This window comes from Paroedura picta, chromosome 3 (genome assembly GCF_049243985.1).
Source record: "Paroedura picta isolate Pp20150507F chromosome 3, Ppicta_v3.0, whole genome shotgun sequence".
Taxonomy (NCBI): domain Eukaryota; kingdom Metazoa; phylum Chordata; class Lepidosauria; order Squamata; family Gekkonidae; genus Paroedura; species Paroedura picta.
Genome location: NC_135371.1, coordinates 5845160 through 5865848, shown reverse-complemented (window position 1 = coordinate 5865848; position 20689 = coordinate 5845160). Strand labels below are relative to the sequence as shown.

Sequence of the window (20689 nt, the reverse complement as noted above, 5' to 3'; positions counted from 1 at the left end):
TGCTAATTATATTCCAGCCAGTTGCCTCAAGAAGTCAAATTTGGGAGGTTTATGACAGGATTTTTTTTTTTTTACCTCAACGCCTTCCCTTTTTCACAGAGATTTTACACTTGAAGGACTTGTTGTGACAGTTTTCCCAGAACTCTGAGGGGCCGGACAAATGATTTTTCTCCCATAACATCAAAATCACAAGATGTCATAGTCCCATTGTATATGGCACTGGTCAGACCACACCTGGAGTACCGTGTGCAGTTCTGGAGGCCTCACTTCAAGAAGGACGTCGATAAAATTAAAAGGGTACAGAGGAGGGCGACGAGGATGATCTGGGGCCAAGGGACCAAGCCCTATGAAGATAGGCTGAGGGACTTGGAAATGTTCAGCCTGGAGGAAAGGAGGCTGAGAGGGGACATGATAGCCCTCTAAGTATTTGAAAGGGTGTCACTTGGAGGAGGGCAGGATGCTGTTTCCATTGGCTGCAGAGGAGAGGACACGCAGTAATGGGTTTAAACTTCAAGTACAACGATATAGGCTAGATATCAGGAAAGAAATTGTTCACAGTCAGAGTAGTTCAGCAGTGGAATAGGCTGCCTAAGGAGGTGGTGAGCTCCCCCTCACTGGCAGTCTTCAACCAAAGGTTGGATACACACTTTTCTTGGATGCTTTAGGATGCTTAGGGGCTGATCCTGCGTTGAACAGGGGGTTGGACTAGATAGCCTGTATGGCCCCTTCCGACTCTATGATTCTACGATTCTATGATGTCTCCAGTCACCACCTGAAGGTTGGCAAGCCAAGCTGCTGCACAGATGAGCTCAGCTCCAGAGTTATTCTAAGCATGCCAACCTCCAGGTGGGAACTGGGGATCCCCTGGACTTATAGCTCATCACCAGCCAAAAGAGACCAGTTCCCCTGGAGAACAGGGATGCTTTGGAGAGGGGGGGGCATTACAGAGCATGACACCCCACCGAGATCTCCCTCTGCTCCAAATCCTGCCCCCTCCCGGCTCCACCCCCAAACTCTCCCGGTATTTCCCCACCCAGAGACGGCAACCCTAAACTGTTCTCCCCGGGCTTGGATCTTTGCAGAGCAGCCAGCGCATAAAAGCTTCCCAATGTCAGCACCTTCTGGATCTTGTAAGCCAGATTTTTGCAGGGGGGATCTAAAAATCGTCCTGGAGAAGTCAGGCTCGCCCCTTGCGGGGTGGTCTCCTCGTCTTCCTCCTCCTCCTCCTCCTCCTCCTCCTCCCAGGCGCTTGAGAGGTTAAAACTGGGCTCCCTTTTCGGAAACCGGAGAAGGGGGCGGGGATCTAGCCAAGGGGCAGCCCTCCGCTCTTCCTTGGGGGGACTTTTGTTGGGGGACGGACGCAGGAGAGGTGAGTTAGAGGCCGATCTTGGAGGGAGGGGGGGAGGAGAGGAAGCGCCCCTCCGAGGAAGGGGGAGGGGGGAGCCGAGCCCCTCCCCCCTCGCCCTGCAAAGCAGACGGCAAGAAGATGCGTCCCTCTCCGGCTGGGTTAGATCCTGGCCGCCCCCTCCCTCTCCCCCCTCCCAGGTCGGCTCCCCCCCAGCCAGCCTTGGCCTGCATTAACCCCTTCGTCCTCGCACCCCCCCCCGGGGGAAGGGAACCCCCCTCCCCCAAAATGCACCCCCCTCCCCGCTGCCATCGCCCCGTCTGCGGTCTTTTTTGCAAAGGGCGATCGGCGCACGCCTGCAATGCCTTTCCCCCTCCCGCGACGGCTGCCTTCGCCCTGCGCCCCCCCCCAGCTCTCCCCCCCCCCCGGAGAGGGTCTCCCGGCCGCAGGGGAGGGTCGTCCGCGTGCGTTGCAACGGATCTGCCTGCGTTGCAGCGGAGGAGGGAGCCGCGCCCCTGGCGAGTGGATTGGCGCGGATCCGGTTCCCACGACCCGTGCAAAGCGGGGCGCGTTTTTTTTTTTTTTTTTTTTTGCGGGGGGGGGGCGGCGGCGAGGAAAGGCCTCGTCTAGACCAGGGCTAGTCAACCTGTGGCCCTCCAGATGTCAATGGACTACAATTCCCATGAGCCCCTGCCAGGGGCTCATGGGAATTGTAGTCCATTGACATCTGGAGGACCACAGGTTGACTAGCCCTGGTCTAGACTGAGACGGAGCTGGGGGGGGCTGTACCACTTCGGACTGCGGAGGGGGGGGGCCAAGGGGCATCCTATCGGCCACGATCCCCACGGAGAAAACGAAATAGCCCCGAAGGCAACTTTAAAGTAGCCTTGCGAGCAGGAAGACGGCGGCGCAGCGCTTCGCCAGCTGGTTTTTTTTTTGAGCTTGCGTGGCCTCATTGTGTCGCTTGGAGCGGCCTCGGCCTCCCCCCCGCAGTGTGAAGTGGTCCGGCCCGTCGGGCTATCCTGCGAAATCCCTCTGTGCAAGCATCCACATCTGTGGAACTCCTTGCCGCATGGCAGAGTGTTAGTCCAATACAGGACAGGCTAATTCAACATAGCTATGTCCTTTCCAAGAGCCTCTTGTGGCGCAGAGTGGTACGGCAGCAGACATGCAGTCTGAAAGCTCTGCTCATGAGGCTGGGAGTTCAAAGGGATTGCATTCAAAGGGATTGCAGTCTTTTAAAATATCTTCCAGTTGAACTCGCTGCTTGCAGAAGGCAGCTTACAAAAAGTATTTAAAGGGACGGTGGTCCCTTAAATTGCTTTTCCCCACCTTCTATTGAAAGCAATGGTGAATTGGGGGCACCTTCGTTCGGGGCCTGTAGAGTTGGACTCCCTGGTCCAATGGTTTTGAAACTTGGGGGTGGTTGTGATGAGAGGTACCAGCCGCTATGCTGCAAATTTGGTGCCTCTACCTCAAAAGATAGAGTCTCTTGTGGCGCAGAGTGGTAAGGCAGCAGACATGCAGTCTGAAAGCTCTGCCCATGAGGCTGGGAGTTCGATCCCAGCAACCGGCTCAAGGTTGACTCAGCCTTCCATCCTTCCGAGGTCGGTAAAATGAGGACCCAACTTGCTGGGGGGTAAACGGTAATGACTGGGGAAGGCACTGGCAAACCACCCCGTATTGAGTCTGCCAGGAAAACGCTAAAGGGCGTCTCCCCACGGGTCAGACATGACCCGGTGCTTGCACAGGGGATACCTTTACCTTTATACCCTTCCAGCCCTCCTACTTAAAAAAAATATAACAATGCATTCTCTCTCTCTCTCTCTCTCTCCATGTATATATATATAATAAGCATAAAATGATATACCTACCTATGGAATATGCTGTCATCAGAGGGTTCCTCATAAGAGTTTAGGAGGAGACTGGATGAACACCTGTCAGGAGTGTGTGGGGTTTTTTTGGAGGTGTTTTAGCCAAACTGCCTCTCTGTTTCTCCCCCTCTCCATGTCTCATCAGTCGAGGGAGAAATTCTCCACCCCAGTCGAAATGGTCTCCAGAGGATGTCCTTGGACTGCTGGTGGCTTCTCACAGCAACTTGGACCAAAAGTCTTTCTCGTCAGCCCTGGGGGGGGGGGTCTAAGAGGCAGAAATTGAGCCTTTTCTTCCATTTTTCTATTTAAGGACTTGGAGAACGAAGAGTTTCTTCTTCAAACTGGTATGCCAGCGGGATCTTCATTTGTTCTTCGAGGGAAAATATAAATGGAGCAAAATTTTGCAGGCCCAGAACTAGGAAAAGGAACCAGGAAGACAACCAGTGGGGTTCAGCTCGATATGGTGGAACGGCCTGGATGGCTAAAGCTACAACGGTGTGAGGATGAACCGTGTAAGGGGCTGTGCCAGCACTGGGAGACCCAGTGGCAGGAGTTCCTGCGGGGACTGGATTCCGCTTACAAGCCCAGGCCATGGGAGGACGCCAAGGCCTTCCTGGCCTCCTTCGAGCAAGTGGCCGAGGCCTGCCAGTGGCCCAGGGACGAGTGGGTGGCCCAGCTCCTGCCAGCACTGAGCGGAGAAGCCCAGGAGGCCTTCGAAAGCCTGGAGACCAAAGACAGAGAGGATTATGGGAAAGTGAAGGCGGCCATCTTGCGCCGGGAAGCCAACCACACGGAAGCCCTGCGCCAGCACTTCCGGCAGTTCCGCTCCCGGGAGGTGGAAGACCCGCGGCGGATTTACGGCCAGCTGCAGGAGCTCTGCCGTCGGTGGCTGAGGCCGGAGAGACACTCGAAGGAGCAGATCCTGGAGCTGCTGATCCTGGAGCAGTTCCTGGCCATCCTGCCGCCGGAGCTGCAGAGCTGGATCAGGGCCAGCAGCCCTGAAAACTGCACCCAAGCCGCGGCCCTGGCGGAGGATTTCCTGCTGAGCCGCCAAACAGAGGCCAAAACCAAGAAATGGCAGGTGAGGAATCAACATTCAATGTCCTTTTAATTTATTGTTGGTTATAGGCCATCATGTGTCCAACAATGCAGTAGGCCCATATTTTTCTGCACTCCTCTATTCCATTAGCCCATTCACACACAGACCCCAGTCTCAGGGGTTGCAGGGCCCATGAACGTACATGAAGCTGCCTTATACCCCATCAGACCATCGAAATTGGGATTATCTACGCCGGAGATTTCCAACCAGGGGTCCGTGGAGTTCTGAGGGGGGTCCACAGGAGCTCTGGTATGGTGGTGTGGTATGGGGAGGGGGGGTGTCCAGCTGTCTTCTCAGCTCCTACTCTGTTTCCAGGCCTATATGAGGCAGAGCTGCCATAGTAGTGGGTGGAGCAAAAAGAGGTATAAGGGTGCGGGCAGTGATGTCACTTCCGGGGGTGTGACAGGGGTGGGGGAGTTTGTGGCCAGCTGACATCACTTCCTGGGGCCCTCCAAAGGGTCTCCAGTGGGAGGGGGTAATTGAGAAAGCTCCACATGGCTGGCGGAAATCCTTTCTGTCACTGGAAACGGCCACCGAAATCCCTGCCAGCTTCTTCTGCGGTTCTGAGTGGAATCTTCCGCTGTCTTTCAGAGGTCCTTCAGTGGCTCTTAGCCCCAAGGTATAGACGGGATTCTCTGTCTGGGGCACTGATGCTCTGTATCCTTGGTGCTTGGAGGACAACATGGGAAGGCTTCTGATGTTCTGGCCCTTCTGGTGGTTCTTCTGATGGCTTTGGTCTTCTGATGGTTTTGGTCACTGTGTGGAGAGCTGGACTGGTTGGGCCACTGGCCTGATCCAACATGGCTTTATATTCTCCTCCTTTTCTTTTGGCTCTGGTGTCAAGCCAGCCTAAGGAGCCTTCTTCCAAATTCAGTGGCTCTTCCATTAGAGGAGGACTCCTTGGTGGATAGTAGGGTCACCTCGCTTTATCATCATCAATTATAACATTGGGCTGGATTCACTCTAAATTGCCCATTCCCACCAATTTCCCTTCCTACAGCAACCCCCCCCCCTCGGGTTATTCTTCGGGGTCTTCTACCCCCCCCCCCAACAGCAGCATTTTGTGGTATTGAATCTCAGTGGGAGGGCCATGGCAGGAAAGTCCCTTTCCATCCACGGGAAATGGAGTTTAGATCCAACCTAGGGACCGGAGTCCTTAATAACTGGCCAGCTTACCAGCCATGAGTAAAATCTAGGTTGGAACAGCTCCAGAATCTAATATCCCAGCACAAATATGATATATGAAATGGACAGCTGAACACACACACATACACACACACCTACTCTATGGCAGGTTTCCGTCTGGACATTTTGAGAGGACTAAATCGGTTTAAGGGACAGCTTGAGGTGTTACAACATATTGTACTACAAATTTAAAAAACTGGTTTCGGATCATAGATAGAATCTAAACTACGCTGATAAAGATTGTGGTTGAAAACTAATTTGTTCCCCCAGGTTTCATTTTGGCTGCACACTAATAAATTGCCATTCAGTTCAGCCATTGTCAGATTGATTTTCTTCCTGGCTGACCGGTCCCTCGCTCGTATGACACAATCTGACAGGAGGCTGGGGGGGCATTTTCCTCTGTCACAGGCACCCGTGACCCTCAAGGAAACAGGCGTGTCTCTGGATGCGGCAGAGGAGATTCTGACACAGCCGAAGCAAAGGACCATCTTCTGGCGTGTCCTGCAGGAGGACAGCAAGGATACGGACGGTTTGGGTAAGGGGCTCTCCATCCGACTGCCATTTTTAGACTCTTGAGAGAAGAGATTGCAAGCACGCACATGGGGTAGCCTCTTCTTTCTGACGTTAAATATGTGGAGTGTGAAACCATCTTAGAATCGAATGCACAAAGTGTTCTAAATTTCAAGTGAACGAAGATGTGTGAGAGATATTGAGTTAACTGGTTCATTGGCCGCTTAACAACAAAATAGGCCCCGTAGCAGCACAATTAAGAGAGTTTCCCCCTCTCTCCTGGTTGCTTCCCTTAGCCCTATCTGAGAGGATGGCAGTCTTTCCCTCCCTTTAATTCTCCTCTTCCCCCTGCCAGAAGTTTCACAGCTTATCATTGGTTGCTGCCTACTCCTCCTGTGGGCAGTGATTTGCTGGGATGCATGGAGGGTGGGAAAAAAGGCTTTCCGTTATCGCCTCTTTCTTTTTCTGCCTGTGCTTTGGGGCAGGAATAGGGTTGTGGGGGGTAGGCTTTCATAACCCCTCACTCCATCCAGCTCTGTTGCCCAGTGAGAAGTTTCTTGCCTATATGTGGAAGGAACAGTCAGGGGCTCCAGGTGAGAATCTTTGACCACAATCTGATATGTTTAAAAGGACGCCATCTTTATTTACTAAAATACAGTTTCTAGTCTAGCCTTTCTCAACTTTTTTTCCCCATTGAGAACCCCCTGGAACCACCTTCAGGCTTCAAGAAACCCCAGATAGGCAGGGCCCAAGCTGTGAATGGCCTTAAGGTTTAGCACCAAGACCTTGAACCTGATCTGGGCCAGCACAGGGAACTGATGCAGCTGCCCTCCAAGGTGTACCGATGAGGACCTTAGTAGCTGCATTCTGCACCAGCTGCAGTTTCAGGTTGAGGACAAGGGTTTTGAGCCATTTGCTTGCTATGCAGACTCCCATGACCCTTTAGGATTATGTCTTTGATCCCGTAGCTCAGGAGTAGTCAACCTGTGGTCCTCCAGATGTTTGTGGACTACAATTCCCATGAGCCCCTGTCAGCGTTTGCCAACGGAACAAGAGAATTAATATGGCTGGCAGGCAGATGGGACTAGCAAAACAAGCTCAGTCCTTGCAGAGGGGGAAAAAAACCTCCTTCTCCAAATACGGGAGGAAATACCACTACAAATTGGGACGCATTATGGCCCATACCGGCGAGAACCCGTCCGAATGTCCCACACTGGGGGAGAAAGAAGAAGAAAAAAATCACAAGGCAATGTTGTGTAGTAGTCCTCTCTGTATTATTAATGAAAATCAAAATAAAGACTCAACCAGAACAGGATCTCCTGTTTTCTTCTGAGTTTATATTGAGGAATCCACGGTTCTGCACTTGAACAATGTTGAGGCCAGTTTCACCTATAAAAACCAACAAAAGTTTTCTAAGAAGAGTTTCTTCCATATTCTGGGCATTGGTATGGTTTTTCAGGTGTCTCATTCATAGATTTGAACCTCGGACACCTTCCTTAGAGGAAGGACAGGGTAAAAATGTCGTAAATAACCCTCAGAACTGTCTGGCTGGAGCAGAACAGTCAACTCAACCTTTGGGTTCCTAATTTTTCTGGTTCAGCTGGGTTTTGGTTTCCCTTTTTGGTTTTGTGTGGAGCAGAAGAGTCCCCCATGTAATCCACCCTTGTGTTTTTCACAGCTGTTAAGCAGAGGCATCCAAACAAGGGCAGGACGGTGATGTCTGTCGGTCCTCACTCGGCATCTGGTATTTGGAGGTAGGCTGCCTCTAGAGCTGGAGTTTCTATTTATCCGCAACAGTGGGGGATGCTAAAAATCAGAAGCATGACCAATTACCAATTAGTAACCTTGTAACCCTGTTTTAAAAAGCACATCCCAGCAGGTGAACTCAGCTGTACATAAACTAGCAACATAGCTCTGTGAAGGCATGTGTTTCATTCCCACTTTCTTGTTTTGCTTCTCTAGAATCCTAGAGTTGGAAGGGACCTCCTGGGTCATCTAGTCCAACCCCCTGCACTATGCAGGACACTCACATCCCGATTGCTTATCCACCGTAACCTGACCCTGGGGTTACTAGTAACCCTGGTTGAAAAACACTGGGGTAAGCTGAGACTGTTCAGATTTTCTGCCTAGAATCTCTTTGTCACTCAGGATTCTGTTTTAGATTTGCAGGTGTGGAGCCAGTGGCAAAAATGAGGATGGAACAAAACTCTGCAGGCCCAGAATTGGAGCCAAGAGATGCAGTCGATATAGTTCAGCCTGAAGATATGGCGGAACAGCCTGAGTGGAGAATATGTCAAGAGCGAAGAGCGGCACCGTGCTGGGAAGACCACTGGCAGGACTTCCTAGGGGGCACGTATTCCCCTAACGTGGGGTTGGAGAAGGAACCCAGCCCCTGGGGGGACGCCAAGGCCTTCCTGGCCTCCTTCGAGCAAGTGGCCGAGGCCTGCCAGTGGCCCAGGGACGAGTGGGTGGCCCGGCTCCTGCCGGCACTGAGCGGAGAAGCACAGCAGGCCTTCGAAAGCATGGAGGCCAGAGACAGAGAGGATTATGGGAAAGTCAAGGGAGCCATCTTGCGCCAGGAAGCCAACCGCATGGAAGCCCTGCGCCAGCAATTCCGGCAGTTCCGCTCCCGGGAGGTGGAAGACCCGCGGCGGATTTTCGGCCAGCTGCAGGAGCTCTGCCGTCGGTGGCTGAGGCCGGAGAGGCACTCGAAGGAGCAGATCCTGGAGCTGCTGATCCTGGAGCAGTTTCTGACCATCCTGCCGCCGGAGCTGCAGAGCTGGATCAGGGCCGGCGGTGCTGAGAACTGCACCCAAGCCGCGGCCCTGGCGGACATTTTCCTGCTGACCCAGCAGGCAGCCAAGGTGGAGAAACGACAGGTGAGGGGTTAACCCCTGGGTCTTTCCAGCAGGTGAGGCTGTGGGCACCACCTGTGGTTTTTCAATTGAAATGCGGTTGAGGTAACAACACTACAGAATGGGTGAGTCCAGCCGAACCATATCCCTGGACCTCATTCCAAATAACAGCACCTTCCAGAACAGGGGTAGTCAAACTGCGGCCCTCCAGAAGTCCATGAACTACAATTCCCAGAAGCCCCTGCCAGCATTCGCTGGCAGGGGCTTCTGGGAATTGTAGTCCATGGACATCTGGAGGGCCGCAGTGACTATCCCTGTTCCAGAAGATGCTGAGGCCTGCTGATTGGTGATGCCCCCCCCCCAAATTTGGAGAAAGTTCCGCCTTTCCATGAGAGCCCTACCGAATTTCCACCTCTGCCCCCCTTATTAGTAGTATTAAATATTTTGCTCAACGCTGCGGTTTAGAATCACGGCTAATATTTCCTTTCTAAGGTTGATCATGATTGGTTAGTTGGTCTGTAGCAGTAGAAAACAGCAAGAAGAAACTAGCAGAGACTCCCAAATGCGCCTGCCCTGCCACAAATTTTATTAGTCATTAAGGGCCTCCTGGATTAATGTTCTACGTGGGAATTCTTCGTGGCCTCTCCAGAACATTTCCAGAAGCTGGGCTGGAATTCACGGGACATGGCATTTGTAATCCCGTGACGGAAATTTTGACCGGCCACCAATGGAGCAGTTTCTAGAGGGGGGCGATACGCTGAAGTTTGCTTGGCGTTAGAAAGGCCGCCCGAGGGCTCGTGAGTTTTGTCCCTCGCAAAAAGAAACGTTCTTGAACTTGAAATCGAAACGTCTCTCATGGCCGGTTCTGACCGTTCTTATTTATTTATTTATTGGATTTATATACCGCTGCTCCCAGCAAGCTGGCTCACGTCGGTTCACAGTCATGTAGTGCAGGGGTAGTCAACCTGTGGTCCTCCAGATGTTCATGGACTACAATTCCCATGAGCCCCTGCCAGCAAACGCTGGCAGGGGCTCATGGGGATTGTAGTCCATGAACATCTGGAGGACCACAGGTTGACTACCCCTGATGTCGTGTACAAGTTCCAATTCCATATCGACAAGCCTGAAAACAGTCCACACAATTAAAATTAGAACTCTAACACTCTACAGACAGTGGTGAAAATCAAATTAATTAAAAGCTCTTCGCCACACAGTGAACTACTGGAGTCGGTCTGAATATCGGGCTACTTGTCAGTGTTGGAGAAATGGTATTAACGGGGTAGATCACCCAGTGGATTAGGGAGCAGTCCAATACCGTGCCCAGAAACCTTGGGGGGGGGGAAACCAATCTGAAACCCCGGGACCACCACCGACCTCACCCCCTGATGGTTCTTCCTGTTTCAGGGGCTCTTCAAGGAGGGCTGGACACAATCCCGAAAAGTGGAAGAGGAGCCGTCCGGAGCTCAGAGAGAGATTCACAAGGAAGCCAGGCAGAGTGACCAGGGGGAGGTGACGTTGCCTGGTAAGGATTCATGGAGCTGTTTGGAATTCTGCATCTTGGCCTTCAGCTTGGCCTCCTTGGCCTCCAGCTGCCTAGAAGAAGAAGTTTGAACAGATGGAATTTGCCACGTAGGAGTCTGTCCTTTCCATCTGGGAAGTCCAGTGAAAAAGGGGAGCTAAAACAGAGAATTTTCCCACTAGTTGCTGAAATAAGCTTCCCTTTGATTTGCAAGGCTGTGGTCTTAAACTAGAACAGGCGTGTCCCCCCCCCCATGATAGATCGGTTTCTAATACGATGTATTTTCAAAAGCGGCACATTTGGAGATTATATATATATAAACCCACACACATATATACATATATATACACATACATACATACACACACACACTATATATATATATACACTATATATATATACTATATATATAGTATTTTTAACCAATATAACTTGTTGTGACGATTTTGTGACAATATTTTCCTGTATATTGCTTATAGCTGAGCAGCCCCTTTTCTTTCTTTGTTTTTTCTCTGGCTGTCCCATCCAGACATTTGAGTGTATAGTGATAAATGCTGACCAAACTGAGGGAACCAAAGGAAGAGATTATAATTATTATTTTGTTTTATAACGACACATGAATCAGAACCAATAATCTCTTGTTTCATTTTGAAGGGAAGGAGCCAGGTTTAGGATTTATGAGGTCAGGTAGGAGTTAGGTTTAACCAGCATGCTGTAGTGGTTAAGAGTAGCAGCTTCTAATCTGGAGAGCCGGGTTTGATTTCCTGGTCCTACGCATACAGCCAGCTGGGTGACCTTGGGCTCTTCACAGCCTTGATAGAGTTCTCTCAGAGCTCTCTCAGCCTCACCTCCCTCACAGGGTATCTTGGGGGGAGAGGAAGGGAAGGCAATTGTAAGCCGCTTTGAAATTCCTTCAGGCAGTGAAAAACGGGGTATAAAAGCCAACTCTTCTTCTTAGGACTTAAGAGGTAAACAGGTAACAAGTATGAGGTAACTTTGTTTAAATCCCAAACAAGTAACTGTTTCTGTTATTTAGACAGGTCTTTAAAACGTGAAGAGATTTCTAGGCATTTTTTTAAAATTACATAAACAAGCATAAACTTCTTGGTGTCACAGACACTCAAGTTGGTGAAGGCATGAATAAGCAGGAACATTTATAGAAGTTCCCGTTTCCTTCCTTATTCACTGGCTAGGGTTCTCCCCTGTCTTCTAAGAGCTTATTTACCTTAGACTTGTTAGAGATGAGCTACGCATTCCACTTCCCTAACTCAGGATCCTACTTGATCCTCTCACAATCTTCACTCTTTCAGTGTTAACTTTCAACTCTCAACTGACACTTGCCTGACACTCAAGGTTCTTAGACCTGGTTATTGCCTTAACCATTTACTGTCTGTCACACCTGGCTACATCCCAATTCCCTCTAGCTTTTTACGTAACTGTTAAAGGATGCTGGAAAGCTTCTTTTCCTTTGCAGCTGAGTATCCAGGGATGAAGTGGCCGGCTGCATTCTACCTTCTAATATGGGATGAAGTGGCCGGCTGCATTCTACCTTCTAATATCTCTCTGCCATTTCTCCCAGGCAGGGAAACCAAATGGCAAAGTGACTCCAGTTCACGGCTTCCTTCTGAAAATCAGGAAATAGGGAACGCTGGGCAGAGTGAGGTATGTAATTCTTGGGGTGGGGGAGTTTAAACCAAGCCAGTCCAATGGTCCAGTAGAGGTGGACAAACAGCCTCTGCTCTGATCATCCCTGGTTATCAAGGTAGCCCTGTTTTTTGGGTTTTTTTTTTAACTTGTCCCTACAAAGTCCTTAAACCCTACCCTAAGTATGAGCCATTAGGTATATGTGAGCTGAAAAAAATAGCTGGAAAATATCTTATTGGTACTGAGGCTGTATTTTGACCTGAAGATGATTGGATAGTCCAACTTAAAGGGCATTCAAAGATATTGCAGTCCTTTTAAATACCTTCCAAGTGAACTCACCACTTACAGAAGGCAGCTTGCAAAAAGTATTTAAAGGGACGGTGGTCCCTTAAATTGCCTTTGCCCACCTTCTATTGAAAGCAATGGTGAATGGGGGCACCTTCTTTCGGGGCCTGTAGAGTTGGACTCCCTGGTCCAATGGTTTTGAAACTTGGGGGTGGTTGTGATGAGAGGCACCAGCCGCTATGCTGCAAATTTGGTGCCTCTGCCTTAAAAGATAGAGCCTCTTGTGACACAGAGTGGTAAGGCAGCAGACATGCAGTCTGAAAGCTCTGCCCATGAGGCTGGGAGTTCAATCCCAGCAGCCAGCTCAAAGTTGACTCAGCCTTCCATCCTTCCGAGGTCGGTAAAATGAGTACCCAGCTTGCTTGCTGGGGGGTAAAGGGTAATGACTGGGGAAGGCACTGGCAAACCACCCCGTATTGAGTCTGCCATGAAAACGCTAGAGGGCGTCACCCCCAGGGTCAGACATGACCCGGTGCTTGCACAGGGGATACCTTTACCTTTACCTCAAAAGACAGCTCCCCCCGAGCTCCAGATACCCCTAGATTGATTCTCCATTATACTTATGGGGACCGTTGATTATAATGATCCCCATAGGGTATAATGGAACCGAAAAAATCTGAGATTCCTAAATATTTACCGAATTCCAATACCATACCGGTACTGGGATTCAGGAATATTGGAAACTCCCGATATTTTTCAGGTTCAAGACATTCAAATGCAAAAAATACTGTTGGCTTTGTGTGCGTGTGTTTTTGCACACTCCTAATGAGGGTTGGATTAACATATGGTGCTAAGTGGCTCTTAGCCTCAAGGTACAGAGGGAACACTCTGTCTGGGGGCCGTGATGCTCTGTCTTCTTGGTGCTTGTGGGGGGGGGGGCAACAGTGGGAGGGATTCTGCAGTTCTGGCCCCACTGGTGGACCTCCTGGTGGCCCCTGGATTTTGGCCACTGTGTTAGACTATGTTAGACAATAGATGGGCTATTGGCTTGACCCAATATGGCTTCTCTCTTGCTCTTATTACGAGCGGACTGGTAAAGATTCTGCAGTGCATTAATGCAGTCGGATTTGACGTGGGGATATTTTTGTCTTTCCTAGGGAATTATGGACCTCAAGAAGACAGATACCTCACTGACCATGGCTGGGAAGGCTCAGAAGACCATGTTCTGGCAAGTCCTGCTGGGAGATGGTGAAGATGTCGAGTCATCAGGTAAGAAACGCTTCCACTCGGGGCTAACACACAAAGACACAATTGCCTCTTAAAGTGTGTTTTACACACGTCTTATTCCGCATTTCTGACCTTGTGAGGGGGAGAACATTTTTAAAACCACAGAGGATATGCATTTTTCAAATTTGATTATTGGAAACACTTTTCTGCTACCTTTCCCACCCCTAGGCTACTAACAATATTTTCCAAATTTGCACGGAAGAAAGTCAAGTAAAAGTTCTCGTTGTTCTATGCCAGGGGTAGTCAAACTGCGGCCCTCCAGATGTCTGTGGACTACAATTCCCAGGAGCCCCTGCCAGCGAATGCTGGCAGGGGCTCCTGGGAATTGTAGTCCACGGACATCTGGAGGGCCGCAGTTTGATTACCCCTGTTCTGTGCTGCTTTATTGTAGCGTAGAATCCAACCAGAACGGTTTCTAGATATATCCCGTTTTCAAAGGGTAATTTTCCTCAGTGGTTGTCCTAAACATAAATACTCAAAATTAGTGCCTTTTAACATTGAAAGAGATTATACATATATAAATATAAATATATAAATCTTACTTGTAAGTATCATGGTAATCCAAATAGATAATTCAACATCTGAAAAGGATATGATCCTAAAATCTTTAAATGTCATAATGTAATAGAATGCTCCTTCATCTAATAGCTTAAGGATCGGTTTTCTCTCTCTTTGATTATAGACAGTACAAACCATCTCATTTGTCTGTATATGCTTGTACTTTTCCCACCGTATCAGGGTCCCCAAGGTGGCACACATTAAAAAAATATTAAAGCATTTGAACAATTCAAAGCATTTAACAGAATAAAATAACTCAAGAAAACCAGTTGATAAACAGTAACAAAACATACCCCGTTAGGGAGGGCATGCCCAATTAAAAAAAAACTTCATCTGCTGACACAAGAGACCAATAGAAGGAGACAAACGAATCTTCCTGATTGGTGCCATAAGAATCAAAACATGTGAAGCTCTCAGTAATATATAACAATGATTCCAAATGCAGAGCTCCCCATAAAGAATCTGGGGCCAATCTGGGGCCCTATGAAGATAGGTTGAGGGACTTGGGAATGTTCAGCCTGGAGAAAAGGAGGTTGAGAGGGGACATGATAGCCCTCTTTAAGTATTTGAAAGGTTGTCACTTGGAGGAGGGCAGGATGCTGCTTCTGTTGGCTGCAGAGGAGAGGACACGCAGTAATGGGTTTAAACTTCAACTACAACGATATAGGCTAGATATCAGGAAAAAGTTTTTCACAGTCAGAGTAGTTCAGCAGTGGAATAGGCTGCCTAAGGAGGTGGTGAGCTCCCCCTCACTGGCAGTCTTCAAGCCAAGGTTGGATACACACTTTTCTTGGATGCTTTAAGATGCTTAGGGCTGATCCTGCGTTGAGCAGGGGGTTGGACTAGATGGCCTGTATGGCCCCTTACAACTCTGTGATTCTGTGATTCTATGATTCTATGAATCAAAATTGTAAAAAAACACCACTCTGTCTCAGGTCCAGATTCAGTCCTGTGCGTGCACCCTCCTGTGTGAACTGAAATAAAGTATTATATTTGAATGCGGGTTTTAATCTTCTTCGTGCGCTGACCGAGCAGTAATCACGGCCTCACCTCACTGATAGGATGTCTGTTGTGGGGAGAGGAAAGGGAAGGGGATTGTAAGCCGCTTTGAGACTCCTTTGGGTAGAGAAAAGCGGCATATGAGAACCACCTCTTCTTCTTCTTCAGTAATCTCAGGGCTCTCTCAGCCTCACCTCCCTCACAGGGTGGCTGTTGTGGGGAGAGGAAAGGGAAGGCGACTGGAAGCCGCTTTGAGACTCCTTCGGGTAGAGAAAAGCGGCATATGAGAACCAACTTTTCTTCTTCTTCAGTAATCTCAGGGCTCTCTCAGCCTCACCTCCCTCACAGGGTGGCTGTTGTGGGGAGAGGAAAGGGAAGGCGACTGGAAGCCGCTTTGAGACTCCTTCGGGTAGAGAAAAGCGGCATATGAGAACCAACTCTTCTTCTTCTTCAGTAATCTCAGGACTCTCTAAGCCTCACCTCCCTCACAGGGTGGCTGTTGTGGGGAGAGGAAAGGGAAGGCGATTGTAAGCCACTTTGAGACTCCTTCGGGTAGAGAAAAGCAGCATATAAGAACCAACTCTTCTTCTTCAGTAATATCAGGACTCTCTCAGCCTCACCCACCTCACAGGGTTTCTGTTGTGGGGAGAGGAAAAGGAAGGCGACTGTAAGCTGCTTTGAGACTTCTTCGGGTAGAGAAAAGCGGCATATGAGAACCAACTCTTCTTCTTCACACAATTCATCTGCCTTTTTTGTTGAGCCTTAGCAATAATTTTAGCAACAAATCCCTTGTTCTGTTCTGGACTTGATATGTATTCAGTTGCATTTGATTTTTCCCCCCCCCCCCACCCTTTAATGTTCTTGTTAGAAATCATTCACCAAACTTTGTAACCCACCACAAGCCAGCATCGGATGTGACGGGAAATAAATCGATAATAGTAATAGTAATAGCAATAGCAATAGCAATAGCAATAGCAATAGTAATAGTAATAATATAATCTTTCTGTCCCAGAGCAGTGGAAATAATTATCTATGCACTCTCTCTCTCCCCCCCTCCCCTTCCCTTCCAGAGAGGCTTTTAGTTCCCAGACCTGACCTCTCCTCCATCCCGGGGAAAAAGGAAGCGATGTTCATCCAGATCCCGGAGGAGACAGAGGGACTCCCAGGCCGAAATTCAGGTAAGGGGCTGATTTGAAAAAAGGAGAAGAGCTGGCTTTTTATACCTCACAGGGTGACTGTTGTGGGGAGGGGGAAGGGAAGAAGATTTGAGACTCCTCCAGGTAGTGAAAAGAGTGATCGTAGAAACCAACTCTTCTTCTTCTGCAGGGGATAAAAAGAGAGGTCAGATTAAAAAGGAGGGCTTGCCAGCGGAAGAAGCAGGCCCAGAGGAAACGCAAGAGACCACACTGGAAGCAACTCACTGGAACATCCTGGCAAGGTATGGATTCCATAAGCCGATATGGGAGTCCAGTTGGCCAGAGGAGAAGAAACCAGCAGGGCGGGAGAATGAATGCAGCCAGCACTCGGAAAGCCTCAGCAAAATCAGCCCCATCCACAGAGGGAGAAAGAAGCCTTATTTCTCCAAGTATGGGAGAAAGTATCGCTACAAACCGGGAATTGTTCTGCTCCGCCCCGGCGAGAAGCCCTTCGAATGCCCCACGTTTGGAGAAAGCCTCCAGCAGACGACACGGCTTGATGCACACCAGAGAATCCAGAGGAGCGAGAAGAGATACGAAATCTCCGAGTACAGGAAGATAGAGGGCTTGATCAGACTTCCGGGGAATCGCGTGGGGGAGAGACCTTATCAGTGCCCTGATTGCGGGAGACGCTTCGGTTGTCGAATATCCCTAGAGAATCACCGGGGCCTCCACACGGAGGGCAGGCCGTACGAGTGCTCTTATTGTGGCAAATGGTTCAGGCACCGGACGACCTTGGGGAAACACCAGAAGCTCCACACTGGAGAGACGGCGCACGAGTGCCTCGTGTGCGGAAAGCTTTTCATTTCCAACGCGGCACTCACGACGCATCAGAGAATCCACACGGGCGAGAAGCCGTTCCATTGCCCTTCGTGCGAGAGATCCTTCACGACCAAAGGGGAGCTAACGAGGCACGAGAGGATCCATACCGGGGAGAGACCGTTTCGGTGTCTGGAGTGCGGGAAAGGGTTCATGCGCAGAGAACATTTGGTGACTCACCAGAGAACCCACGCGCGAAAAACTCTTTCAATGAGCTGAGTACGTAAATGACGCTGACCCGGGCAGATGCTCCGGGAGAGACTTTGATAAATAATTCAGGTGTGCCCAAAATGTGAGAGAAACTTCCCTGGGTGAGATGCATTGCTGTGTCATGAAAGAATTCACAGAGAAAGAGAGATTGGCCATTCTTTTGACAGTGGGAGCAATATCTGAATGGTTGGTGGTTTTGTACACAACAGGAAACTCAAGGGTGTGCTGAGTAAGGGGAAAAAGTCACAGGGGTCCACGGGTTAATCATCAGAGAATCTATGTAGGACGTTAACGAAGTGTAGACCGTCCAAGTTCTGTTTTCTAAGGAAAATCATAGAATCATAGAGTTGGAAGGGGCCATACAGGCCATCTAGTCCAACCCCCTGCTCCCCAGTAGCCAGTTCATATACCACTTGAGTAGCCAAAAAGCAGAGAAACATTACTCGTTATATATGTTGGCCGACCCAATCAAAGTTCAGAGAATCTCAAAGGTGCTGTTCCCCCCCCCTTCTGACATTATCCTGCTGCATATGTCACTAGTTGTCTCGTATATTTTGTCTGTTTTCTCTTTTTTGTTTTTCTGTTACTTGAATCATAGAATTATAGAGTTGGAAGGGATCTCATGGGTCATCTAGTCCAACCCCCTGCACTATGCAGGACACTCACAACCTATCACTGTAACCTGCCACCCCCTTGAGCCTTCACAGAATCAGCCTCTCTGTCAGATGGCTATCCAGCCGCTCTTAAAAAATTTCCAAAGATGGAGAACCCACCACCTCCCAAGGAAGCCTGTTCCACTGAGAAACCGCTCTAACTGTCAGGAAATGTGACTTATTTTAATGTTTTCCCCTTTGTGCATGTTTATGGTTTGAGATCTGTGGGGGACACTCACTATGGATTATTTTGTGTGTGTGGCAGGAAGAAATAAAGGAGCTGGGCCTGTGGCCAAGCTGTGCAAAACTATGAATAATAACAATAATAAAAAAATCCAAAATGCTTTCCTGGATTACTTCAGTGTGTCTTGTGTTGTCTTCTCACAATAGGGCTTTCCCTGGAGTCTCAAAAGCAGAAGATCTATAGGCATAGGGAACAAAGTCCAAATCTAGGTGCACCTAGAAGACCAGCAAAGTTCTATTCAAGGGGGTAAAGAGCCAGCGGTGTCGTTGTTAGGAGTGCGGACTTCTAATCTGGCAAGCCAGGTTTGGTTCCCCGCTCCCCCACATGCAACCAGCTGGGTGACCTTGGGCTCCTCACAGCACTGAGAAAGCTGTTCCATCTGAGCAGTGATATCAGGGCTCTCTCAGCCTCACCCACCTCACAGGGTGTCTGTTGTGGGGAGAGGAAAGGGAAGGCGACTGTAAGCCACTTTGAGACTCCTTCGGGTAGAGAAAACCAGCATATAAGAACCAACTCTTCTTCTTCAGTAATCTCAGGGCTCTCTCAGCCTCACCTCCCTCACAGGGGGTCTGTTGTGGGGAGAGGAAAGGGAAGGTGACTGTAAGCCACTTTGAGACTCCTTCTGGTAGAGCAAAGCGGCATCTAAAAACCAACTCTTCTTCTAAAGCTTATACCCAGAATTAAACCTTTCTGATGGCTGCCACTGGTCCCAACTTTGGTTTTATCAAAGGAACAGTACACCCCCTCCCCTCCGATGGTTTGGGTCCCCATTTCAAAGCCGAAGGAATTGCTCCATTGTTCCAGCACAAGCTTTTGTGGATTGCAGGCTGCTGATTCTTCCACAAGTCTTTGCAATTGCCATCCACAAAGACCTGCAAGGGGTCACCATCCGCTGGGTTTGTGTGTATGTGAGTGAGTGAGTAAGAGAGAGCTGTGCCTTTAAGACCTGCAGCAATTAGAAATTCAGGCCTTTCCTGGTGGGGGAGTCAAAGATTACCAAGTCCCTGAAACAGATGTGGTTTCAAGCCCAGCTGCAGGGGCTGTTCCAGGAAGGATGCTCTCCCAGCTGGATGGGGACAAATGAACATATATTTTTTTAATGGGGCATATTCATAGAGCCTCAAAGGTAGGCTTTCCCAAACAGCAAATTCCCTTTCTGGCACAGCCCCTCTGCATGTGAAATTTTCCCAACATTGCGTAATAGATGACTGTGTTTTCTAGCAACTGCTGGCAGTTGCTCATGGGAATTGTAGTCCATGAACATCTGGAGGACCACAGGTTGACTACCCCAGCAGCCTTGCTCAACTTTTTTTACAATTGAGAAACCCAAAAGAGTCTATGAGAAACCCCAGAAGGGATGCCATCATGCACAATAGGATTGGGAAGCAGAGCTGTGGACACGCCTACCTGGGACCCCTCCCCATCCCACCCCCTCCAGGCCCACCAATGGGCTGTTTTGTTAGGGAGGGAGGATCAATATGACCAGATATATATCACCCAACAAATGTGGAACGAAGTTTAAAAATATATTTAAAAGATTAACTCCCACCCATTTGGGAAACCCTGGTTGAGAAGTCTGGGCCAGAGAGTTGGGAAAGGACCCCTTTGCATTCTCACTCTGTCAGGGAAACTTGCTGGTTGACAAGCTGAAGAAGAAGAGCTGACTTTTTAACACCCCATGTTTTGCTACCCAAAGCGGTTTACAATCGCCTTTCCTTCCTCTCCCCCACAGCAGACACCCCGAGAGAGCTCTGAGATAACTGCTCTGTGAGAACTGCTCCAACAGGGCTGTGACTAGCCCAGGGTCAACCAGCTGGCTTATTGCGGAGCAGGAGTGGGGGGGAGCAGCGTTTAAGAGCAGCAGCTTCGAACCTGGCGAGAGAGGTTCGTATCCCCACTCCTCCACACGCAGCCAGCCGGGTGACCTTGGGCTAGTCACAGTCCTGATGGAACTGTTCTCACAGAGAAGCCCTGTCAGGGCTCTCTGTGTGCCACCTACCTAACAGGGGAGAGGAGTAGAAAGAGATTGTAATCCGCCTTGAGACACCTTCAGGTAGTGGAAATCAGAGTATAAAAACCAGCTCTTCTTGAGTCGTGAGATGAGCTGTAATACCCCAGCTCCCTCCTGACTGGCATCCCTATCAGTTGAGCTGGACAAAAATGGCACCTCCAGACTCCAAGGCATCACCTCGTTTTTTGGGCTCCCAGCCCCTTTCAGGCTCCCCCCCACCTTCCCCCAACCCTCCACACCAGGGGTAGTCAAGCTGCGGCCCTCCAGATGTCCATGGACTGCAATTCCCATGAGCCCCTGCCAGCAAAAGCTGGCAGGGGCTCATGGGAATTGCAGTCCATGGACATCTGGAGGGCCGCAGCTTTGACTACCCCTGCTCCACACACTTTCCCCTAC

General features: G+C 49.6%; 1 protein-coding gene across 1 annotated transcript; it reads left to right on the top strand.

Moving 5' to 3' along the window:
* Positions 1-1320: 1320 nt before the first annotated feature.
* LOC143833909 (uncharacterized) lies at positions 1321-18394 on the top strand. The gene is made up of 10 exons (XM_077330209.1): positions 1321-1369; positions 3530-4300; positions 5912-6038; positions 7692-7767; positions 8175-8892; positions 10273-10390; positions 11967-12049; positions 13474-13585; positions 16231-16338; positions 16487-18394. Exons 2-10 carry the CDS (start codon positions 3608-3610, stop codon positions 17392-17394), a joined length of 2943 nt encoding a protein of 980 aa, XP_077186324.1. The 5' UTR covers positions 1321-1369; positions 3530-3607; the 3' UTR covers positions 17395-18394.
* The last annotated feature ends 2295 nt before the right edge of the window (positions 18395-20689 follow it).